The sequence below is a fragment of the Neolamprologus brichardi genome, chromosome 3 (assembly GCF_056152115.1).
Source record: "Neolamprologus brichardi isolate AB-2024 chromosome 3, ASM5615211v1, whole genome shotgun sequence".
NCBI lineage: Eukaryota > Metazoa > Chordata > Actinopteri > Cichliformes > Cichlidae > Neolamprologus > Neolamprologus brichardi.
The window spans coordinates 23345396-23371591 of record NC_142106.1 but is presented as its reverse complement, the minus strand read 5'-3'; the positions used below and the strand labels follow the sequence as shown (position 1 = coordinate 23371591).

The 26196-nt window shown below is 37.3% G+C and overlaps 1 protein-coding gene across 2 annotated transcripts; it reads left to right on the top strand.

The window, feature by feature from the left end:
- Window positions 1–24679, top strand: LOC102794273 (uncharacterized). 2 transcript variants are annotated; one of them, XM_006803418.3, is made up of 30 exons: window positions 1–1947; window positions 4775–4836; window positions 5320–5586; window positions 5707–5894; window positions 6196–6395; window positions 6644–6778; window positions 7531–7629; window positions 7727–7788; window positions 8553–9213; window positions 10657–10806; window positions 11387–11515; window positions 12143–12181; window positions 12576–12701; window positions 12789–12915; window positions 13301–13471; window positions 13558–13592; window positions 15517–15672; window positions 15769–15903; window positions 16324–16362; window positions 16460–16600; window positions 17345–17433; window positions 17545–17568; window positions 18248–18380; window positions 18536–20650; window positions 20737–20797; window positions 21443–21556; window positions 21639–21917; window positions 22232–22348; window positions 22450–22571; window positions 22652–24679. In XM_006803418.3, the coding sequence occupies exons 1-30, from the start codon at window positions 430–432 to the stop codon at window positions 22724–22726; spliced, it is 7569 nt and encodes a 2522-aa protein (XP_006803481.2). In that variant the 5' UTR covers window positions 1–429; the 3' UTR covers window positions 22727–24679. The 2 variants fall into 2 exon arrangements, with proteins under 2 accessions (XP_006803481.2, XP_006803479.2); XM_006803416.3 differs by having other exon boundaries at window positions 12573–12701.
- The last annotated feature ends 1517 nt before the right edge of the window (window positions 24680–26196 follow it).

Sequence of the window (26196 nt, the reverse complement as noted above, 5' to 3'; positions counted from 1 at the left end):
TGATATCGATGACATCATTTCTATCTTGCAGGACTGAGCAAATCAGGACAAGACCATGCAGATGATGAATTCCATCGATCCAAGAAATTGACGCCCACACCAGTTCAATAACACCATTTTCCATTTTTAATTTTTCAACTTTTTGTTATTTTTGAGGGATAGTATCACTTCTTCTGCTCCAGGGCCTCTACAAAGGCCACAACATTGAGAGCTTCCAGGGATCTCACTAGTGATTGAGGAGAAGTTACCTTGGAGTTGACTCTTTTGAACGTCCACCTTACACTGATATAGATAAATGGCACTCTTGTAGTTGCCTGCTGACCTACCACCTTACCAACAATATTCAGCACGCCATCTCCATGTCTAACTGCAGCCTCCTCCTTCCTGACTACCCCAGCCCTACATAACCTTCTGGAGGGTGATAAGATCATGTCCCATCCCATGGATAACACCCATACCTCTGGGAACCAAAGTTCCAACCAGGGGCAGTATGGACTATCGGATGTACATGCAAGTGGGGACCCTAACAGGTCTATGACTCTGGCTGACTCTCAGGACAGTCATTTTACTAGCACGCCTAGAGATGAGTTTCATTCATCAATCACTGAAACAAGCAATCCGGTGTCTTCACTCTCTCAAAGACTCTCTGATGTTGATAGCGGCATGGACTGGTTGCCAAACTACAAAAGTGAAATTGAGGATTCTTCTTCTAAATTCCATGCATCACCGGCTTCTTATAGAAATAAAAGCAGTCATGACAGTAGATTTGCTGCTCTGAGTGAAGGAGAATGTCATATCCAATCCATTCCAGGTTTAGGTGATTATGACTCTCAACTGCCTGACAAACCTGTGGCTGTGGCAGAGTCCAGGTACCCTCAGTACACATCAGAAGAAGCTGCTAACATCCTTTTGCAGCTTGGACTTGAAAAAGAAGACTTGGAATATCTGATTTCTTACCCCAAAGACCAGATCACCCCTAGTAACCTGCCTTTTGTCTTACAACAAATACGCAATCAAAGGGGTACAAATGCAGTTCAATCAGAACCAAATCCAGATCTTCAGCCAACCACCAGTATGAGTAGAAGGGACAGGTTAAATACAAAAAGAGGAGAAGAGATGTGGCAGGATGAAATGTCACCTACTGTTCAACCAAGTAAAGTGATTGACTCTGGACACACTGCCAAATATACTGTGGATGAGATTGGGAAGAGCAGTGACAAGAGAGCTAGCAATGGTGGGAGTAGAAGTATGTTGTTGATGGACTGTTATGAGAGTAGCAGCCACAATAGAGAACCACTCCCAAAAAGTATAATAGAAGGGAAAACCAGTGCGATGGTTTCACCATGTGACCTGCAGGATACTGTTTCCAGTCTGAGCTCAGTCCAAGTCTGTGTGACTTCTCAAGGCAGTAATGTAGCTCAACAGATCCAACCAAGCCGGTCTTCTCGAGAAATCATCAGCTCTTTTTCTCCACCGAAGAAGGACACAGACTCAAGATTTCCTAAGATATCTGAGGTCTCTAGGCTAGTTCTCTTTAAAGAACCAGAGACATATCAGCAGTCAGCCTTAAAAACTCAGCCACCTCTCAGTGTGGTCTGTGTTGTGCATCCCGATAATGATTACATTCACACCAAGGAAGAGAGTACAACTCAAGAACAAGACTCTAAGGTTGCTGAACCGATGAACAAGAAGCAGCATAAGTGGACACAACAACAGCTAAGAAGGCAGAGTAAACTGATCATGAATGCTGCTGCAAAACCAGTTTCTCTACTTTCTTCCCCCCGAAGTACCATAACTATTCCATCTTCCAATAAGCAGTGCTTGGCAAACAGGGAGCTTTCAAAGGCTCTCCCAACAAGGGCCATGAAGCAAGACTATGCTGCAGCCACACCAAAAATCTTTCCACATACCTGTTCTCTGTGTTTACAACGATGTGCTCATATGAAGGTGGGTGGAAGAGTATACTCTGTTTGCCCTTGTTTAGGAGGACAAGTTTTTTAAGATTAGGTTATTTTGATTGAGTTTCAATTTCATTTTCTTTTCATTTGGAATAACTGATGGCTATTTGTTGAAAAAAAAAATCGATAAATGGTACTTTCAGTTGATTTTAAACATTGTTTCACTGAAACTGAAAAAGTATTCCAGTAAGGTGTGCACCACAAGCTGTAAGCTGTGTACCCGTTAACAAAAACAATATGAAATTTTGTAACAATATGAGGAAAGGAACAGGTCATGATCCAAAGAATGTCACATTTGACAAACATTGTAGAGGAATTGTGTGGCTACTGGTAGAATGAGGAGAATAGTCTCAGTGACTGCTGATTGAGGTAGCAGATGAATTAATTGTACAGTGCTGTACTCCCCGCTCAATTTTTAGCCAAATAGATGCAGAACTGCAAAGATAGTGTTTTCACAGTGCAAATGGATAATAAATAACTCAAGAATTTCTCAAGGCAAAGAAAATAGGTATTGAATAAAGAAAGAGACACACAAACAATTAGCCATTGAAGGTGCCTGCAGTAAAGGCAGAGAATCTCAAAGAAGAAAACAGTATTTGGGAGTTCGTATGGGTTCAGGACTTTAGGAAGTCATTATCTTTTAAGACTATGTGCATTTGTACAGTTACTTTTGAGCTTCTGAAAAAGTTTGAGATAAATTAATTAAGTCTGAAAATCAATCGGAATTCAGCCACATCAAATCTAGTGGCATACTGAGGCAAAATCACAAAAATTTAGCAGTTGTCCAAAAACTTACGGACTGAACTGTAGTTACTTCTATGATTAATATCTATCATATTTTTCAAAATCTAATCAAAGTCTTTGTCTATACAAATGTATGACATGCTTTTTGAGGTTTATTGCTTAGTGCTGTTTCCTTGACAACCTGGATATACGTCCAAGTTAGCGTTGCATAATGTCACAGGGCATCATAGTGATGAACAAAATTTGACTGTCTAATGCTGCAGTCACACTAGGCAAAACAGTGTTAGGAGACTGCAGTACGACTCAAATTACTTGGGCCATGTACAATGAATTTACATTGCTTTTGAAATAGTTGCTTCGAAGATGGGTATTACTAAGTCAGTTGCTGTCTTCAAAACGTTGCTGTATCAATACTATAACAAAGTGGCAATAAGAGAAAACTTTTCTGCTACCAGTTTGTGTGTGAATGGGGTCGAATTAGCAATTATATTCCATCTCATTGTAGTAATATGCCAATCAACTGAGATAAATGATAGAAAAACACTTATCTGTTGCTGTCTATATAAACTGAAATGTACATAAACCTGAATTTACATTAAGAGTTCAGCCAGAACCTCATAATTCTGAAACAGAAGTTTCCTCCACAAACAGATGTAGTTTCTGCAGGGTGGCAATGTAACTCCAAGTAGAGCAGGGTGATATGACCAAAAATATTTATCACGATATACATTTGAAAATTTGCAATAACGATATAACTGACAATATAATTGACACTAGACAAAATACTTTACAACTCCACAACTTTATTAGTGCAAAAAAAAGAGAAAACATCAATGTATTTTTACTTAAACAAGCAGCTTTTTTAAGTGCATTAAAGTTATATAAAAAAATTACAGTGCAAATGCAAATCCTTGCTGACAGTTTAACCAAAAGGCATTTCCAGTGGAAATTGGCCAACATGTCTTCAGCATAACCATGTATAATATCCACAAAACTTAAAAAGAGGTTATACACACACAATACGGTAATATTATGTTGAAGCACCGTACGTATCACTTCGCGAGGCTCCTGCCTACGATAGCCGTAATGCTCCGACAATCCATCAAGCGGTGTGGCTTCGTAGCTTAGCAAAGTCGTACTGAAACATTTGATAGATTTTCGAGCGCCGTGTACCATATAAAATCGTTTCGAGGTCAGTAAACACAACCAGAATTCATACATAAGGCGCACGGGATTATAAGGTGCACTGTCGAATCAAAGGATTGATTTTAATTGTGCCATATTTCCCAATAAACACGGTAATAACGATGGCCCGCTAGCATGCTCTACCAAAAATAGTGCTTTGTTGTGTATCTGATGGTTGAAAGCCAAACCAGTTCCACACCACTGAAGTTGCAGCATTTTTACAAACCTATTCTGGTTCATCCATTTCATTCAACGATCCACTTTTGCTATTCTCATTCTGCGTCGCCGCCATGTGCGTATGTAAACAAAGGCACTGCACATGCGCGTTTCACCCATATTCTATCGCGATATTTCATCTTCTTATCGTTGCCCAACATTACACCGGTATTACCGTGAACGGTATGATATAGCCCAGCCCTAACTCCAAGTCATATAGGCAACAGCTTTTATGTAGGACTATAACTAGAACCGTTTCCCAACCTTATTGCAAAGAAATGAGTCACAGGCAATTTGTGATCATGGGTCAGTCAATCCATATTAGACTGTAGTTGTTTGTAAACTGGTTACCTTCCATTGGGCAACCTGTGTAATTACATTGTGACTAAAGATGGCCACACAGAGGTTTAGGATATTGCACACTCAACCTCTGGGAAACCAACTACTTGGACCAAAAAAAACCTAAATTAAAATCAGTTCAATCACTGGATGGCCAGCAGTGTTTTTTTTTTCTCCCCTGCTATTTTTACTACTGCATTTTAGTATGACTGAGCTGTAAGGGACTTAAGGCCACAGTTGTGTTTATTTGTGTTTTCAGATGGTAACTGAACTGAAGGCTGGGGGCATTAAAACTGATAACACTACATTTCTTCTTGTTTTCTGTGTCTTAGGATTGGATCTCACACCAGAATACCAGCATTCATACTGAAAACTGCAAACTCCTCCAGATACAGTCAGTCTTTCTTCCTTTTAACTACAAATTTTAAAGATCTTTGTCCTTTTTTTTGATTGATTAGTGAGAATCACAGTTTTTCCAGACCTTGTGGGGTAGACTCGACAGAAACCTCCTGATGTAATTTTATTTTACTACTTCTAGGGTGTGCTATATGTTCCATACCTTAGGTCCTCTAAAGCAGTTTATTTGACAGAATATGAGCCATCCAAAAACATTGTTGATAATCTTTAAGGGTTAATCAGTTATTTCAGACCATTCTTTAGGATACCTCCTGTAGTTGCTTTTGGTTTTTAATAGTTGCTGTTTGAAATAGCTTTTCTAAATTTTATTTTCATCCCACTGGTACCCAGAGTGGGATGGTAGTGTAGTACCATTGTCAAGGTAACAATATTTGTCATCAGGCAAAAACCAATCACAGAAGCTTTGCAGCATTTCCTTTTTATTTGTTTACCCATTCATTTCTTTATTAATATCCTTTAGTGATGTAGGCACAGAAAACAATCCCACGCCCTCCACATCTGCTGTAACTTCCCAGCATCGTCATCAGAAAACCAGACATGAGAGTTCTCGCTCTCGCTCACACAGCCCACGCCAAAGGCATGGCTCAAATGGAAGAAGGGCTAGCCCTAGTAGCTATTCTCCTTCTCATTCACACAGCCCTCACAAACACCACCACAGCTCTGAGGGTAGAAGAGAGAAAATCAAGTGTGGATCACGATCCCCACACAGCTCCAGACATACTCACAGGTACTCACTAGTTGGAGACAAACATGAATATCAGCATTTTTATATGTCAGAAATATTGCTAATATCGGTTTCAGCCGTTTTGTCATTTTTAGAAATTTTGAATTTGATTTGTCCTTCCAGCTCACCACGTTATAAAAACCCCAACTCCTACCGTCATCAGTCAGACCTGAGGAGCCATGAGCAATGGTCTGACCCGAGAAGAAGAGATGAGAAACTTAGCAGAGGCCTTAAAAGACAGCCATCAATGGAGAGGTCATCCCCTCAACCAAAGAAATTGAAAAGTACAATGAAGCTGCAGGACACTCCAGGTCTGATAAATTGCAAACATTTTGTATTTTATAAGTTAACCAAGTGCACAAGTTGGTTATTCTGTGGTTAATTTACACTTGCTAAACACAAATATATTACTAGTTTATACTGTAAAAGATAGAGGTAACCACCCTCAACCAGAGATTTTTTTGTGTTTTCTTAAGAATTGACTTAATAACAATAAATAACTTGTGTTGTTTTCAATAAAGTGCTTTTGTAGCTCTGTATTTAATCATATTGGACACCTCCCTTGTAGTGTACAGTGAAAGGCTGTTTTTTTTGCCATTGTTGTCCCTGCAGATGTTCAGTCTTTGCCCGAACAGCCTGACTTGGAGATGGTGGTGAAAAATTTGGCTCCTGTCTTACTGGATGAGCCATTATCAACTGCTGCCCCTTCATTGTCATCCTGCCGTCCAGCAAGGAGGGAATTGACTTCCAAAACCCCCGAAGCTAAACCTATCTTCCAGAAGAGATGGGCAATTTTCTCTGCAAAACCTAAGGTTGGTGTGTTTGTTTGGTTACAGGCAGTTAACATATGGTAATTTTGTTTATGTGAGTCACTGCTCAATGCCTTGATCAGTAACAATGTGTCAGGAGTTGCCGCTGATTTTGTAAAGGCTGGACACCGATGTGTTCATCTACAACAAATAATATATTTAAAAAACAGCTGGATTCATCCTGTCATGATCACATCTATATTTGGTGTAACTTTGTCTTTTTTCTGTTTTGTTTTGTTTTGTTTTCATAGTGTGATAAACCTTTACCTCCAACCATGGTGAAGCTGGAAGGGATTTATGATTCAATTTCATACAATGATGTGGTTGCTGCTGTGGGTTTTTTTGGAAAAACCAAGTCAGTTATATTGTTTAGGTCCAAACTGCAGGTATGTACAGTTAGAGTAAAAAGAGTGTGTATGTCTTTTTGCTGTAAAAGTCTACCATTTCATCTTTCCACATCAGCAATAACAAAGTGTGTGATAGGTATCAAAGTTTAATTATGTGGGAAGTGGCGGAGCATGGAAAGAGGAAGAAACCCACTAAGTGATAAATTTGCAATTGCTTTTATACTGATATTGGAGATGATGACTGCCCTTCTACTTTGCTTTTGTTTTGCTACTAGGCATAAAATCTTTATCCTAAACATCTTTGCACTGACGTCATTAACAAGGAACTGCTGTTTGGTCTAGAGTGTCATGCTGAGCAGTCAGTATTCTTAATGAAGCTGGTTAATGACTTGCATGTATAAATCCCAATCAGAATTTAAGAGCCATCTTGAAGTTGTTGAATCTGTTTCAAAATGTGTCAAACAAAACGTTATTGATATTCAACGTAAAGTTACTTCTACAGGTAATCAATAAAGGGTTAAATTTTCTGTGTTGGAATATCATTTCCTGCTCTGGATCAACATGTGCAAGTTACTGTTGCAGGGCTAAAACAGCAGTTCAGTAACTCACTGGATGTGGCTTTTAAAGGCTTGAGACTTTAGAAAGAAAGTGAATAAACGTAACAATGCCTAATTCTAACTAAAGAAAGCAGACTTCCAAATACCTTTTAAATTTAGGAATTTGTTAGTGAATACGTTGTGAGCTGATGTTCATAATTGTAGTAAGAAATCATCTTGGATGTTTATATATAGGCACTCGCGTGTTTTGAGAGGGAGGAAGATGCTGAAAAATTGAGAAAAATGAAGAAACTCAGTGTGAAAGGAGTGCAAGTCGCTGTTGTGAAAGGAAAGGTATTTAACCTCTTCTATCTTTATTTGTCTTTAATTTGAGACTATGCACAATCAGTAATCAGAGTAATCCAAAATAAATCTTTCTTTTTTTTTTAAGGATGCTGTTTCTAAGAGACCTCTTCTAACTTGTACAACAGAGCAAAGGAAGTGCCCTCAGCAGTAAGACATGCCTCACATGTACTCTTTCCCCCCCCATAATTATAAATATTCATTTATACCAGCGGCATTTTGTGTCCTCTGTGAGAGGGGAAAAATTAATTTGTTTGATTCAATATAATTAGAATTTGCTATAGTTGCTGTACCTCCTTTTTAACTTGTACCTTATTACAATCAATATTTAGTCCAAAAGTGCTTAAAGTTTATTTTAATCACAGCAAGGAATCAGTATTATTAACTTAGATCACAGTTTGTTTAGCATAAACTCTGCAGGTATAAGAAGGTGCCATCAAAAAGTTATCAGTCTTTAAAAATAAAAATCAGACCTCAGTCCTAACAGCACCAGATGGCTGCCCTTCACTGAGCCTGGTTCTGTTGAAGGTTTCTTCTTGTTAAAAGGAAGTTCTTCCTTCCCACTGTTGCCAAAGTGTTTTTTTTTTCATTGGGGGGCCATCCAATAGTTGGAGATTTCTTTACTGTTAACTCTGACTTTTAGATGTGGCTCCTTGCAACTTCATATACTTCCCCAAAGTTAAATTTAGGTTTTAATTGTTACTTTTTAAAACACCGGAGTAGTGAAGCAGCGTGCATCGCAGAGGCACAATAGCAAGTGGACTGAATGGGACTTCCACTTAGTAATCATATGTTTGGATATAAAGCCTTACAAAGGAAGGACTGTCTGACAGAGTTGACCATATCATTCAAAACATTTCCTTGTATTTCTCTATTTTTGTCTCATTTTTTCCATTTATATGTTTCCTTCACAGTGAATCTTCCAAGTTTGGTATTATTGCACCTCAAACCACTGAATCCACTTCCACAGAAAGGATTACCTCTCTGTTGGTCTCATTTTTTGTAAAAAAAATGAAAACAGCAAAAAACAGTAATGTGCCTGCAATAAGACGAGTGGAGTTGGTTGAGGCAAAAGAAGCAGCTTCAAAACCTCCATTCAGAAGTTCAGTTCTGCTTCACAATGGTGGCTCTGAAAAAACAGTTGAGTCCAGTGAATGTGAAACCAGTGCTATTGAATCTGTGGTTGCACCCATTGAATCAGGCCAGGTGGAAACATTTACAAACACGAACGTTACTGAACCAAATAAAGTCACAGAAACCATCTCTCAGCTAAGCTGGTGCTCAGTGGTGACTTCTGAAGCAGAAACAGGCTCGATTACGGCAGCCCAAGAATCTGCAGTGGTATCTGACGACAAAGACGAGGTTGGTGCAACAACAAGTTTAACATCCAATGAGATGATGCAGCAGGAGGATTTCACCAAAGCCAATGTTGAGGCAAAAGACACAGAACCACTGAAGTCTGGAAATACAGGAGACTCCACTGTTACCTCCCTGACTGTTGGGGAGAAGCTGGACGAAATGTACACAAAGTTCACTTCAGGTTGTTCAAGTTTTAGGAAAGCACTAAGACCAAATGTAAGTTTTCTCTAAAGCACTTACATTCATCACTAAGTTTAAAACATGTGCTCCCATTTTACAAATATGTTAGGAGTTGCATCTCGTTCTTTAATACATTGGTTCAATCACATTCACTCTCATCATTCTTAGATGACACTCAAAGAAAATACCCTAAATAGTGTGAAGTGTAGTAATATACAGGTTATCAACAGGTTTTTAAAGACCTTACAACTTATTATGGCCTATTATTATGGGACTTCTGGGACTTATCATGGCATTATGGGCTTTTGAAAGAAGAGTTATCAGGTTTCTCAAATGAGATCATTTGGACAGCCTAAGAGTTGTCCACTATATTGGATATGATATAACCACTGAGCACAGATAGTATAAATAAATAAATAAAACATGCTCACAAGGGAAATTTATTCCACTACTACTTTGTGAGTGGTCCCTGGTGAAATCAACTGCAATGAGTGTGCTGACTCAAAACCTCTTTACAATTTCCCTATAGGTAGCAGATTGGTGCAGTTTAGATGACAGATAGCAGCTTGTTTGCAAACATTTGCTAACTACTAACCGAGTAGTAATAAAACCTAAGAAAATGGAAAGCAAACAATCACCCAATTCGGCGTTTTCTATCCAAAATCTGGCAATCTGCTAATATCAAAAGCTGAAGTCTCCAGTCTAATGTATTACCCCTACATTGTCATACATCAATAAGGCTGACGCCACTGGATGTTTCAGCACCATCAAACCTTAAGCACTGTAATTACTGCCAGTTGCACTGTAGATAACGTTAATAGTGAGCTTTTTTTTTTTTTTTTAGTCAATTCATCCACCTGTGTTCCAATTAAATGAAAACAGGTGTCATTTAATTAGTATTATGCTTAAATATTTTATAGTCCTCTTAACAATTGCATTATGAAAGGTTTATTGTCTTCTAGAGGGATAGATTTAGATTCACAGACTGACATAGACAGTCTTGTCCAGTACAGTCTACCTTATGTATGTACCTATGTAGCTTACATTACGCAGGTAAATTCCAAGTTGGTCCCAGGGAGTAACATTCCTTTGACCTTTGAGACACTATTATATCTTTGCAGATAGTTTTTGTAGCACTGGTTACCTCTGTCGTGAAACCTAAAAGCGTTTCCATCCTCTACTCATTACTGCAAACACATTACTCTCATTACACCTACCCCAACTTTATGGTCTATACAATTACGTCACAATATCCCTTCATTACTTACTCAATACGGAGATGGAAAACAACATAAGAACATAACACAGTAAACAATGAAGAGTGTACAAGTAATGTAAAGCTTTTACAAATAGGAGTGATGATTTTTTTAAACAGACCTGGATTTATATGTATTTTTGTACTAATGTAAAAAAAATTAATATGTCAACTTTTTTTAATCTAAAAATCTAAAATCACCCAAACCATCACTTTTTTTCCAGTTTACAAATAAAGTGTTGTTAATCACCTACCTGCCAAAATATGATGAATATGCTGACTGCTACACAGAAGAGGACGTTGCCAATCTACTCATCCCATTCGGATTTCAATATTTGGACGAAAACATCTACATTAGTCCTAAGATGTGCATGGTAGGCACCAGGTTTATTAATGCTCTGCATATACAGACATTTGACAAGTTTTCACAGGACTCTATGGAATCCTTTCATATATGAAGTAAATCCTATGATTTAGCAGAAATAAAGTAGTTACTTTCTCTATGACTATAAGTCTCTCACATTGTTTTGGAAGAAATTTGGCCCACTCTTATTTACAACCTTAATACTGTTCATAGAAATTTCATTTATGCACAGCTCTCTTAGAGTCCCTCCACAGCATTTCGATCCGATTAAGGTCTGGGCATTGGCGCTGTCATTGCAATACCGTCTTTTCTTTACTTCTACCTGTAAAATCTTTATAAACTTTTACTTTATAGAAATGCTTCCACTTGGTGATATGATTTAATCGAACACTTTTGTTTAGCAGCACCTAAGTGCTACTTGTACTCTTAATTCCTATAAAAGCACCAAGGGTTTACTTAGTTTTTCATAGGACTTGGGAAACTTTCTTTTTTACTTTCACTTCTTTTGGCTGTATCTCTCCTTGTTCCTTTATCAGAGCTTGTAGCTGATTAGAATATTAATTAATGTGTTTTCTAAATTTTCCTTTTAGGCCTTTGTGCTCATGCCGACTGTGCAAGACATGCAAAACATCATCAGAGCTAGAAAGAAGATCAGCTTTGTTCTCAAAAAGTCTGCACTTCTTTTGAAGCCCTTGAACTACGCCCTTCCAATGAATCCAGTAAGCAGAAGTGTAAAATACTGCTGATTATTATTGCGACATTTAAAAAATGTAATTTTAAAACAAAGCATTTATATAAATTATCCGTGACCTTCATCCCATGGTTTGGTTCTATGGTTCTTATTTAAAGGAAGTTAGACTGAAAGTAATTTATATCTGTTTTTCAAAGCATTGAGCAGAATCAAATTTCATTAACAAATGTATGGCGTCTAGCAGTAGAACTAGGTCGACCTTTTCAGTCTGGGTTCATGTAGTGCCTGAGCAAAGTTGAGAGTCTGGAAATCTGGTTTAAAAAAGATATAAATGCAAAAACAGGAGAAGACACCTAATCAACCTAAGAATAAGATTTTTGTCATGCTTTGATAACGTGGGATAATAGCTCAGCCATCTCTTGGAGTAAAAAAAAAACATTGTTTAGGCCATATAGATTTCGATTAATATATTACAGTCAGAAAGTAGTATAGAAAGTAATGTGAGTAATATGTTTTATTTCACAATTTAAAATTGTGAAATAAAACAAAATAAATAAAAAAAATTGTATTTTCAATGCACTGAATCTGAAGTTTGTTCGTTTTTTACATTAGCTGGATATTTACCATTGCCACCTTCTACTTTTGTTTTTTTCAGATTGGATTTTATAAATCTATCATGAAAAAATTGCCTTATGTAAGTAATATAGTATTAAATTACTCTCTTTTTTTTAAATGTGAATTAAAATTACTGCTGGTGGTTTACAATTTATCACATTAAATCTATAAAACCATGGATAAAAGTTTTAGAAGTGGCAGAAATTTTGTTTTTCATACAATTTGTTTAATTTTCAAATAAATAAATACATGTTTACATGCATTTGCATGCATTTGATTTATTTGTCATTAAAAGTTTTTGAAATGTGTGAAATACTTTTGATCTTTCTATCACGATATCATGGGAACGTAAAAATATTTTATTTGTGCTAAAACCTTTGGAAACCATCAGCAGTCGTGTTAAGTTGGAGAGAAGTAGTACTGATGTATGTGTGTCTCCGGTTAGTTTGAAAATGTACCTTTTCTCGAAGCAGGAGATGACTGATGACGGATCAGCAATAATCTACATCAAGAACATCTCACAAAGGGAAGCCAAGGATCTCAGAAAAGCTTTGGAAAAGATTGATTCTGTGAAAAACTATCTGCCTTTTCTCAACAAGGTATACACACACACACACACTTACCTAGACATTCATGTTTAGGCGAATTCTTGCATCTTATCTCCAATATTTTTATGTGTTATCCAGGTGTTTGTCGAATTTAATTCAATTTATGATGCTGATCGACTCGGAGTTTGGTACAGCCTCCTCAGACGGGGCTTTTGCCACACGGTGTACAGGTTGAAGATACCACGAATTGAAAGCACATCACAACGTAAGTCTTTGTTTTTCATGACAATAAGAAAAATACACATAAGTTGCACTTTGCAAAAGTTGTAACAAATTTAGGTAGCACAGTACAATAAGCATAAGTAACAATGGCCTAAATTGACTGGTAAACATGCACCCCTAGATGCAACAGAGGGAGTTTGGTCTTTGGTATCTTGCCAGTTGAATTTGAAGTTACACATAATGAGTATTATGGGAAAAGAAACCATTTGATTAGCAGCAGCAACAACAAACTAAAGCCATAAAGTGATGGTAATAATCGCAGCATAATTGTCACAAAGGAAACTAAAACACAGCTATTGTGCACCAATGTTTTTGCAATTCTTCAGATAATTTTAAAGCAAACAGTCACTTTATTTTTGCTTGTGCAGCACCCAGACTGGCATCCAAAGCATTGCCAGACACCAAGGATGTTACTGAAGGGGCAGTTGTCCCAACAGCAAATTTTGGTGTTCCACAGGGAAGCACTTCACCATTTTGGGTCACGATGACCACTTATCCCTTTGTGTTCCCTACCGTCTCCCCTTGGTTCATCATCCCAGGTGAGAGAAACGGTTGAAAAACAGAATTTAACCCCTAAATATCCAGCGTGTGAGTGACTGTGACTATATTCATTTTTCATTACTAGATTTTTTGACTGTCAATGGACTAAATGACATTGAGGTAAGCTTGTCTTTTCATGTCATCAATTTTGATTTATTTTTATATTAAATGTGCACATTTTAACAAGTCTCAAACTCTTTTGTTTTTCTTTTTGATTTTTTTTTTTTGTTGAATGGATTAACACAACATAAAAAATTTGATCTTTCCTGACTTCCTGATGCTAATGAAGCTTGTCCTGTCTAAGGCCTCAGTCACACAGGCTTTAAGACTGATAGGGAACCCTTGGTATCCATTGGTCCCTAGGAAAAATGTGTATTGCCTCACTGGTTGGTCAATGTTGCTGGAGGTTGCAGACAGTTGCTAAGTAGAATCAGTCACAGGAAAGTATACAGTGTGTTACGGTTTCAGATATTGAGGAGGGATACAAAACAACACTGGTCCAGGAGGGTTAGGTCAAACGATGGGGAGATGAACACTGTTACACAATCAGTGTCGATCTCCTCCTAACAATACACAAGCAGTTGTTTTCTAGCATCAGGGTATTATTACGCCCCCTCTTGCGTTAAGCAGATACAACACATGCATAAGTTAAAACCACAAACGTTCTGTTAACGACTTTTGACACAGTTTGAAAAGAACATTGTCTCCGTCTCCACGCCAGGTGTTTTCTGTAGCTCGTCTTGCTCTCGCTTATCTCTGAAACATCAGACGCACGTCCTGCAACAAAGTGTCACTTATGCAGGCACAAAATGCAGTTCCAAGCAAAATATATCTGAACTCTTACCTAAATATGATTTTACCTACTGTGTGTGTGTGTGTGTGTGTGTGTGTGTGTGTGTCTCGACCTCAATTGCACTCTGTCTCACCTCTCACCTCACCAACTAAAGCTCATAACCTTTTACCAGACAGAAGCCACTCTCATATGTATAACAATCTAACTGAAACTATATACGGAATATATTGAATAAATGCTTTAATCAAATGCCACTACCCAAAGCTTAATAAAAAAGATATAAACGAATAAAAGATAATAATGAATAACTTGAGTCATGTATGTTTTGTAAGCTTGTAGGCAATCCTTCCATAGCTCTAACTCACTTTGCACAAATAGTTATAACTGCACCTGGAATAAAGGTTAATATGTTGCCTGTATGTTTAAACATCTGAAGGCCCTCTTAAAGCTATCTGTTATATTGTTAAGGCAATGCTAATGCTGTAGATTATATTGTAGCAGTAAAATAATTTGTTCAATTCCACAAGTGCTACATAAAAAAAACTTCCTTGGGATTTCTTTTGTTGGTAATGAACTGCCACAGTTGCCTGTAGTATATGTGGAGTATATACAAACACTTGACCCTTACTAGTAGTCATAATGAAACTATGAAACATGTTGGTTGCAGTTGCAAGGCAGGACTTTTACTTTGAAAGGAATGGTCTCTGTTTAAAGTTTACATGATACTTTTTAAAGCGTCATTACCACTTGGTTAGTCAAAGGCAAGTGTTTGCAGAAAAGTTGCCATCATTGGTATAAACTACAAGCAATCTCAAAAAATCTTTTTCACGTTTAAAGCAATAACAGACTTTTTAGACACAGTACTATTTTTGTGACAAGGTGGCAACAGCCAACACCTTTCAACGCTCATATGGATAATACACTTTTTTTCCCCTGGAGACCAGGGCTTATATTAGTTAATGCTGGCTATGGCTCTCATATTACAGAACCTGCAAGCTATCTGACATGGCAAATTACTGTCTTGAATTGTTAAAGTTGACCCAAACTTGGAGCGAGTAACTTTTAATATTCCAAACTAACCATTGGCAACCACTGTGCATAGGAAGTTAGCAAAATTATATCTGATGTGCAAACACACATTGGGTGGAAATGTAACCAGTTCATCAAAGGAAGTATATTGTACAGGTTTTACAGTTCTTCTTTTCCTTTAACCCTCAAGATTCTTTTGATTTTGAATCTTGTGTCTTGTAGAAAGCTCAGCCTCAAGGTTCTAGGTTCTCCACAATCATGTTGACTGGTTTGCCAGAAGAAAACTACAAGTGCGAGGACATCACCAGGCTGGTGCAGCATTATTTCCTGGATACTGTACTGTTCTACAACTTGATAGTAATGCCTCTGCAGAGGAGGGTAAGGAGTAGCTGCTGCAGACTGATACAAACAGATATTTCATATTTATAGAACTTTGTCATGATCTTTAATCTTTCCTTCTTGAATTGCCTCCAGGCTTTTGTGTTTTTCAGTGACTGGAATGCGTGCTGTGATTTTGTCCAAGATCACATTAAAAATCCAATTTCTGTTGGAGGCCGGGTGCTCGACATCCATTTTGTGTTACAGGACATGCATCCTGGGACCAGTCAGGTATGGAAACTGGGAAAGCTTAACTGATCAACACGATACCATCTTGCTTTTCCCAAGCAAACCCACATTTTGGAATTTTGGATACTATAATTGATCCTACTGAAATTATACTTTGTCACATTTTAATACCAAGATATATATTTTTTTGTTTTATTTTTTATTAAATTTTTTGTTTTTGTTTTTTTGTCAGAGACTGAACTTTAATAATCCATCGATAAGTGTCAGTAATTGTCAATAAATGCATAATGCACGAATCAGCATTAAATAAGGTTTAATTATGAAACAACATCTTATATTTATTCTTCACCCTTTAGAAATTACTCTGATCACAAGTTTGGTTGTATATTTATGAATTTAAAAACAATACGCGATAACATTTTTCTTTAAAATTTTAACATTTGTCTTTTAATCTTTTCACAGGAGACAATGTACAGAACCATGATGAAATGGAGCAATGCTGTAAGTCTCTCGTCACCTGAATAAATCTGTTTTGATGTAAAGCTGCAGTTTTTTGTTTTTCCCACATCCTTCACAACAACTCTTGGTTGTTTTTCAGCACGTTCCAGATTCAGACTCTCTGGAGGAGCGACTGCTGTGTGTGGAGACCACTGAAATGCTGATGCCCCTTGTCACAATGGTCATGGATGTGGTGGCATCCTTTGCTGCTTTTGTCAGATTCCTGCCGCTTGCCAACAGGGTACGATAGTGCAAATAGTAGCATTTATTTTACATTTTAGTGTAGAGCACAGCGATTGTCAGTGTCTGCAGATCTTTTTCTGCTGTGTTTTGTTCAAACCAGCTGTAAAATATTCAGAAAGTCCTAAATGTAATTTTCAAAAAGGTAAATCAGTAAAGCTGGTGAAACCATTATAAGGGTGCACAAATGTGACCTAGAACCTCATCATATTTTAATTAATTGTTACACATTTTTGATAGGCAAAAGTATGTAAGCTTAAGGATTATTAGCATCTTATTGAGACCAATTTGAATCCATTTGTTTTGGACAAATTTGTGCAAAGGGTTTTGTGGTACTGAACATCTCTGCAAATGCACCTTTAGGAAATTGTCAGTTTTTTCTGCATAAGAGACCAGCAGTTCTTCTCAACGTAATAATGCTGTGACAGCATGCACAAAATGAAAGATTGTTGAAAGTTCTGATTTTTAATGCTGCAAGAGGAAGAACAATGTGTCAACAAAAAACATGATGAGCAAAATAATTTTGCTGCTCTTAAATTTTATTCATCCATTTTAATTCTTAAAGAATTAAAAAATACGGGACTGTCTGCCAAATGTTATGTTCCTACCTACTTTAGCAAAGGCCTGTGTTTGTAATACCTTCCTATTTGGCTAGATACATATATTTTATTCTTGTTTTAATTTTTTCTCCTTTGGTTCTTTCTCTTCTTTTTGTTTATTTTATTTTTTTTTGTTTCTACCTCAGATATACATTGAAATGGCTGAATCCAGTGGTGTAACAAAAGTGTTGGAGAATATCTTCTCAAGAGACTACATAGCTATGAACAAGATGTGGTATGTTTCATATGGCAAGATAAATACAAATACGGTATTTAAGAGTCTGTAAGATTGGGCTTGTCTTTACTTATTCTTGAGTTGACCCATTCCTTTTGTTCTCCTATACAGGAGCAAAGTTAGACGCATTGAATCGTGAGTATTGTTTCCTGTAATTATTCTTTATGTTTTTTGTTTAGGGAGCCGAAACATCTCAGCAGTAGTAATAAATTGTATTCAGTATGATTACTGCTTCATCTCAAAAAAACAAGTCAAATTTAGTTAGAGGCACGTGAGGCTGAATCATCAAGTATTCAGTGAACATTTGAGCCACTGTGGGTGGATAACTAAATACCATTAGTTTTTTGTTGGTTGGACAAATGTTTTTAAAAACTACACTGCATTACAATACAACATTACACCAGAAAAGTCTAGTAAAATTTGTTTTTCATATAATTTGGCACAGTTGGAAGTAGGTTAAATGATTTCTTGATGCATGCTCAATCATCCAGGTATGTCAATCTCCAAAGGTTGATTCTGTTCATCTGAGTGGTATAAAAGTGTTATAAGATCGGGTGACGAAACGTTTCTCCCACTGAAAATGCTATGTCCAGATCAACAGAATCAACTTTTGGAGAGGTTAACTGATTGATTTAATCAGTAATGAAAAGAGAAAAAAAAGTCGCACCTCTTATTAGTTCAGGAATACTAGCTGAGAACTTGGATGTTGCATTTCTTGCTTCACTAATTCATCTTATAGTCAATCATTCTTTGAGAACTAAGCATCTTTTACTATAATTTTTTTTCTTTTTTTAAAATTTAATTTTAATTTCAGTTTGAAGAGCCTCAAAGAGTGTCTACAAGACTTCAGTGAGAACACACCCAACTCTGACCTGGACACTCACTTTGTTGAATTTCACAATTTCACAAGAACTATTCAAGGAAGCAGTACACAGAGCGAGGATAAAGTTAGTGCAAACATTTGCAAAGTTTCTTATTTTTAAAACTGCATTTCAATATAAGATGTAGGATGTTGAAGTTACACAAAGTATTTCAGCAGTGATTATTAAGCCAACCATTTTAGTGCTTCAGAGTTTGTTCTTTGCTCTCTTTTCATTGACAGGATGATTTTGTAGATGAAATTGTGTCTTCAGAGCAACATGATGAAAATTTCAGCATGGAGGACTTTGTTGTTATTGATGAAATTGGTGAAGACATAGCAGAAGAAGATGTCAACCGCAAACGTTCTTCTTTATCTAAAAAGATCTCCAGAGAGAAAAGAGAAGGGCGAAGCTCAGATGCGTCATCTACCTTAAAACAGACCTTAACAAGGTCCTCAAAAGACTCTAAGAGCTCTGCCTCTTCATTTTCCTCTTTATCTGAGCCGACTGAAACCACTGAGAAAAGCAACTTTTCTTCTAGGGTCAGAAAGACCCGTTCTTCACTGTCGATTCCACTTCCTGCCTCCCCTGATCGGAAAACGTATCCTAAGTTCAAATCTCCAGAAGAAACGCTAAATTCCTCATCCTTAAATGATAAAACCTGTACATCAAAGATGGCATCAACAGTAGCTGTTGAAGCAACAGTAGAGACTGATCTAACCGATTTTAAGGATGACACAAAAGAGTTGAAGAAAAACAAAAGAGAAGACAGGAAAAAGGATAATGTCAAACATCAAGAGGATGAGGGGGATGATGAAAATGACCAAATCCTTGATTCACTCAATGAGAAAAGTGATAAGCAGATAATTGAAGACAGGAACAAAGATAACGACACGGAAACTGACTCAGCTGGACTTGTGCAAGTACATGAGGTCTGCACAGAGGGCTCCAGTAAAATGGAAACAGATGCTTCTCTCCATATGTTAAAAATTGTTACAGAAGACCAAAAAACTACAGTTGAAGGGGACAGTCATATGGTCAAAGATGAAGGTTCCACAGTAAATAAGCTGTCTGAGGAAATGACAGGAGATGACAATTCTGATAAAGATTCAGCTGATAAAAATGAAGTGTTGGATTCAAGTGGGAACCAAACTCTAAGGACCAGTGGAGATGGAAGCGGGGAAAAAGAGGAATTGATTTTAGAAGAATCTTTTAAAGTTTCCAAAGATCCTGATGAAATAACTTTAGAAAAGCAGGACAACAGAGGCTCCTCAGTGGGTGACACTAAACAAGAAGGCTTTGAGCTTTTGGATTCAATTGAGGCTCAGATTGAAATACAAGAAGACAACCAAAAACTGGAAACTCTCAGAGACCAAGTATCTAAATCAAAAACAGAAGCCATAGAAGAACAGGATGATTCATTCCAGGTAATTGATTCTGTGGAAGATGAGCCAGTGACCACAGACACAGAGTTAGAAGCTGACAAGAATGTAAAACGAACAAAGAAAAATGATGAAGCTAAAAGAGTTTATAGATCCCCAAGAAGGAGTGGACCAGAAAACAGAACATCTAAGGGTGAAGAGAAGGGCAAATCATCAAAGAAACAGACCCAGACTGAGAGAAATGACAGCACCGTCAAGAAGGTCAATAAAGCAGCTGAGGAGATGGTCTATGAGATAGTAGATTCTGTTGAAGATAAATCGATTCAGGATGACTCTTCTATAGAAAGTTCTGGTAGAAGAAGGTCTGTCAGAAGAAACAATGATAAAAAGACATTAACAGAGCCTTTTAACAAACGTGATGGAAAAGAGGATGCTAAGTATGAGATTTTATACTCCACTGAGAACAAGGCTTCTAGCAGCCCACTAACCATCATGACAAGAACAACCAAAGAAGTCTTGAAAAAAGACAAGATACGAACAAGAAGCAGATCTACACCTGCCAGAGATTCACTGGCGCCAAACAAGGAGGAAATTCCAAAGACAAAAGAGAAAGGACCTGTAAAAAAGAGCACGCCAACAAGGAGAAGTCACTTCATAAGAGACCTACATGAAGAGGACGATATTTATAAAATATTGGACTCGGATGATTCTGTTATGCTCACAGAAAAAGCAAAAAGGGGAAGACTAAAGAAAGTAACTATAAAAAGAAATCCACTGAAAGATGATCCGTCTGATAAAGTAGCTGTTGAAGAGGACACATATCAAATTCTTGACTCTGTTGAGGATGAGATAGCCGATGATCAGCTTACCAGAGACCAGAGTACAGAAGAGTCAACTATAGATGATGAAAAAGGCACTCTGCCGTCTGTGTCAGACTGCCAAGATAATCAGTCACTGGAGTCCTCAAACCCAGAGGTAAAGTTGCTCTTTAAACGTGCTCTTTTTTATTTGTAGTGATAATTTAAACTTTAATGCAAAATATTTTGCATGTGTTGTTGTAGGCTTTTGTTACTATAGATGAAGCAGGTGATGACGGGGAGGAGAAAGCAACTGAATATGAAGGTGAGAAAAGTTCAAGATCTGCTTACTGCAAACATGATGATGGCACAGGTCTGCTATATTCTGTATTTAAATCCAGACTGCTTTTGCAGGAAAATTTCAAAAACCTCCAGATAAATACTTTGAATAACTGTTAATTATCTAAACACTGGGTTATTGTTGACATATTTATTAATGGAAAGTCATAGGCAATTAGCCCAAAAGGAAGACTAGATCTTCTTGAAGATCTTACTTTACTTTTGCATTTGAAGTCAGTTTAAAGAATTTCCCAAATATGGAATAAATAAAGTATTGCTTATTCTTATTATTTTTCTTATTGCCATCTGCAATGTGAAACTAATGGAAGTAAATGAAGAAAAATGATATTATAATAAAAGTAACTTGCTATTGAAATTCAGAGAACGTTTTGGGAGCTACGAAACATTTCTGTTTTTAGAGTTAAGTCAGAAACTTTCTTTCACTATACATAACAGTTTCAGCATAAAGTTAAACATTATGTTCACTGAAAATTAACAATAATTTGTTTACAGAAATAAAATAGTAGTCCCAGAGTAGTACTCTGTGGCACACCTATAGGACAGTGTTTTCTGTTATGAAAATAAAAGGTTTCAGTTTTAATTTGAGTCTTTATTTGATTTCATGCATTAGAGGAGAATGGGAGCTTTGTAACGGTTGATAAACCGTGGGAGATTGCTGAAAAAGAAAAAGTGGTAACAACCAGGACAAGCGGTCAAGCCAAGAAGAGAACAAGACAGACACATGGTAACACACAAAAAACTATATCTGTTACATAGTCATGTGAGACCAACATGAAACTAAGTGAATTTATTGTTTTCTCCTGTAGTGAGAAAATCTACTAGATTGAAGCAAGAAAGCACAAAAGATGAGAGAACAGAATCACTGCCTCCCTCTTCACTTGATTCCTTATCACTCTTATCATCCCCGGACCAAGTGGTGTCTGGATTGTCAAGTGAAGGCCAAACAGAGATTTGGAAATTGGAGGAAGCAGATAGACAATCCAGTATGGAAACCACATCTGCTGGGGAGCAGTCCAGCTCTGACTATGCTGATAGCCAGAGACTAGGAGAGGAGAAGCAAGGACAGAGAAGGACCGCCCGTAAAGGTTCAAGGAACTGTTTTCGCTCACAATTCACACCGAGCTGATTTTAAATGCATCGTTCTAAAAATCAATTTTGAAGTGGATAAAATTATAAAGTTGCAGCTTTCCTGGTTGCCAGTATTTTTTTCTGTCATAATCAGATTTGGAACAACTGAAATTTGTCATTTTTGTTTGGAAAAAAAAGTTAATACTTCAGTGTTACAGTACAAAGCAAATTTTTTAATTAATACCTTTGAATTAGTTTCTGCAATAGCTGCAAAATAATTTCTTGACAGGTTTAAAGGATTTGTTGACAGTTTTTTCTTCTTCTTCTTCAGCTTTTGGGAAACAAAGAAGTGATCTTGTCGAACCTGAAGCAAAGCGATCTCCCTCTCAGTCTCCTTGTGTCACTGATAACTTGGACCTGCCGCCTTTTAACCCCAGTATCCCCCTTGGTGAGAAACAAACACAAATAATAAATAAAATCTGTTTAGTTCCAGAGATTTACTCAGTTATTTTTTTGTAACGTTCTGTTCCTTTTTCTGTTCCTTATCAGGTCAAGAGCATGTTGTCCCTAAAACGGGGTATTTATGTAGCCTGTGCTCAGTTTTCTACGTAGCTGAGAGCACAGCCAAAGACCTACACTGTAGAAGCCAGAGACACTACAATAACCTGCAGGTATGCAAAAACACATACACAAAACTGAATGGATAAAAAGATGTTTTGCTTCCCTTTTATAACCTTTTTTTTTTTTTCAGAAACATTACCAGACACTTGGACAAACAGCTTCAAGAACATCAACGAGAAAGTCTCAAGACTCCTCTTCGGTCTAATTGTTAATGAGTGGTTATTTAACCCATGCTTAAATATGGCCGCTATCTCCTTTGACAGCTAGATTTTTGTTTATTTTGAGAAATAAAGGGCAAAATGATAAGAAGCCAAAGCTGTCAAGTAGGTAAATTGCGGAGTGACATCTTTGATTTGTTGGCACGACACTGCAGTTCTGACTGTTTACTTCAGATGTTCTTCTTTAGGCGCCTCAGTGTATAACAGTGTCGACAGTTTGACCATGAAGGATTTAGAGTTTACAATCAGTGAATGCCAAAAAAAACATTTCTGTTCCTAGTCTCGGGAAAACCTGGAAATAACACAGGCCTTAAACTTCTTCAAGCCATTTTGAATTTAACAGTAGATAATTGTGTCTATGGTAAATAACCTTGCCTATGTTTAAAACCATATTGTCATTAAAAATATGGTTGTGTGTGTGTGTGTGTGTCTATGGCCAGGAACCATGTATTCTAAATGAAAGTAGGCCTACTTAAGAAAAATAATAAGATAGATATTTTTTTTTACACTCTGGCTCAGCAAAATCTGATTATTATGCTGCACATGCTGATGAGAGACCAATGGACAAATGAGTGTTCAAAAGTTATTTTGGATTTATTTACAATGCTATACGTACAGTGTAAATATGAGTGCATTTAATAAAGATGTTTTCAGATGTGAGGAGGCCTCAGGGTTGACCCAGGACACGCTAGAGAGATTACATGCCTAGTGTGGCTGGTTCTGTTTCTATGCCAGTTATTTATATTTGGTCAAAAATAATTCTGATTGCTTTCATTGTATGACTACACCAGTAATAATAATTAGTATTAATTACAGACACTGTTATCTTTTAAATAATCATTTGGATTACAGTTTTAGCAAAGGCTCAAGCATATGTTACAAAATATGAAAATTATTTATGTTTGTAACATTAATAGCAATAGTAATCTGCCGTAAAAGGTTGATAGAGCTGTGCTACATTGACCCCGGAGGTCAATATTTTTTTTCCTTCAGATGACATTAATGATATGTCATAATGTGATTTAAGAAAAAATACATTTTGCCAGTATTATAATTTTTGCTGTTAAGATTGCTTCTTACAGTAAATTAATCTTGGGGTCCATGTTTGTTAACTTTGTAATGTCTCTTAACTTGTTCAAAAGTGTTTGCGAAAAAGAAAAATTATTTGGGTTAAACAATAATTAACATATAACAATAAGAAACAATAATTAACATGTCACTCATGTCAGTGCAGTGTTCTTCGCTTATGTTAGGCATTTATGAAGGAGACTTGGAGAGATGATTCCAGAGAGAGGGTCAGCAGTTCAACACCCCACACGTGTGAGTGTGAGTGAGTGAGCATGTGGGAAGAGAGAGTGTGTCTGTGTGTGTGGGGGGGGGAGGATGTTCTGTCAGAGTTCACTGTTAGATGATTTCTGAGCAGACTGGCTGGGTAATCTCAAGTTTTCCACTTTTCGAGTATCATTTTGTCATATTTGTGCTGGAAGAGGGAGCCATGTTGGAGATACTTTACAGCTTTGAATATCATTAAGCCACCAGGCTGCGGTCTCCCACTGAGGAAGTGGTGAGTAAACAAATGCATTTCAATTCCACGTGAGGATTCACATTTTGTGTTATGATACGGGTTGCGATGGGAGCCACGGCCTTCATCCATCTGCCTTGTAGACTGCAACTTTTTAGACTGTGATTGTAGTGTGTAGAAAAAAAGTATAGCATTTATTTGCATAAATGGGCTAAATACCTAATGGAAAACTTACAGAAATTATTATTTCTATTGGAGTAACAGAAATAATAAATAAATATTTATGTTAAGTGTGTCTTTAGAAAAAGTTGGAATGTAATTTTTTTTTTTTGTTCTGACATTTACTCAGGTGTTTCAAATGTAACAGAATGAAAATGCACTTGCACACTGAACAATAAAATGTTATTATTTTTTTCCATGTATTCATCTGGTTATTGCAGCACAGAGTAAGCTCTTCAGAATGACCTCATATGACAAAAGTAACTTCACCTTATTTGCTCATGCTTGACTCAATAAGTGACAGATTTGTGACTATCAAGAGGATAGGCATAATTATGGTCAGTGGAATATGTGCAGGTGTAGTTATTTATTTATTGGGGTATTTATTTTATTTAATTATTTACTTAAGTATTTTTGAGACTAAAAGAAAAATATTCTAAATGCCAGGAAAGAAAACAGCTTTTTAATCTGACTTTCTTTGACTGTTTAGGGCCTAATTCTCTAATGTGTGTGTGTGTGTAAAATGTTCATTACACAAAACAGCACTCATGGACAGTAACTGCCACATTCTTGGATTCATATGTGTATGTTAGTTAATCACTAAATGGAAATACTCATGCTCCTTATCTGCAATCTGCAAACAAGGAACTACGTTTACTTCGAGGTGTTAGATATATCCAATAAAACTTTATTAATCCCTCAGCTGGGTTCCTCTGGGAAATTCTGTTTCCAGTAGCACAGCTCCAACAGAAGCTGCAAAAGGATGTAAGAATAGAAATATACCATATATATATATATATATAAATACAAAGTATATAATAGCGATAAATAGGAATAGGAATACCAGGGAAATGCACATTTCAACTATTTTGAGTCTATTACACCGTTGAATATAGAAAAAATATTGCGCAGTGAAAAGGGCACTACAAATGAGTTGTTTCTGTCCTCCTTTGTCCTCCTGTTCCCCCTCTCTCTCCCCTCCAGCAAGAAGTTAAATAGTTTGATGGTGTGTGGGACAAAGGAGTTTTTAAATCTGTTTGTCCTTGACTTTGGGAGAAGCAACCTGTCACTGAACAGGCTCCTCTGGTTATTTATGATCGTGTGCAGAGGGTGCCCAGCATTGTCCATAATTTCCATTTTTTCTCTGCCACTATCACCAGAGTGTCCAGCTTCATGCTGACCACAGAGCCAGTCTTCCTGATTCGTTTTTGCAGCCTGGATGAGTCCTCCTTCGCTGTGCTGCTCCCCCAGAACACCGCCACATGTAACAGTACTCCAGCAACCATCGACTGGTAAAAAATCCTCAGGAGCTTCCTGCAGATGTTAAAAGACCTCAGCCACCTGAGGAAATACAGTCTGCTTTGGCCTTTTTTGCACAGGTGCTGCGTGTTGCATGAGCAGTCCAGTTGTCCACCCGCAGCCCGAGGTACTTGTACGTGTTGACCACCTCCTCTCCCTCTCTCTAAACCGGCAGTGGACATGGTCTGGACCTGGACAGGGCCGGATTGTATTAAAAGGCACTGGAAAAGTCAAGAAACGGGACCCTGACCGTGCCTTTTCCCTTGTCCAGGTGTGAGTGGGCTCTGTGTAGGAGGTACAGGATGGCATCGCCCTTCTCCGACATCCACCTTGTAGGCGAACTGTAGTGGATCCTGGGCATGTTGCACCTGTGGTCGAAGGAGGTTGAGTCTAGAGACTTCATAAGATGTGATGTCA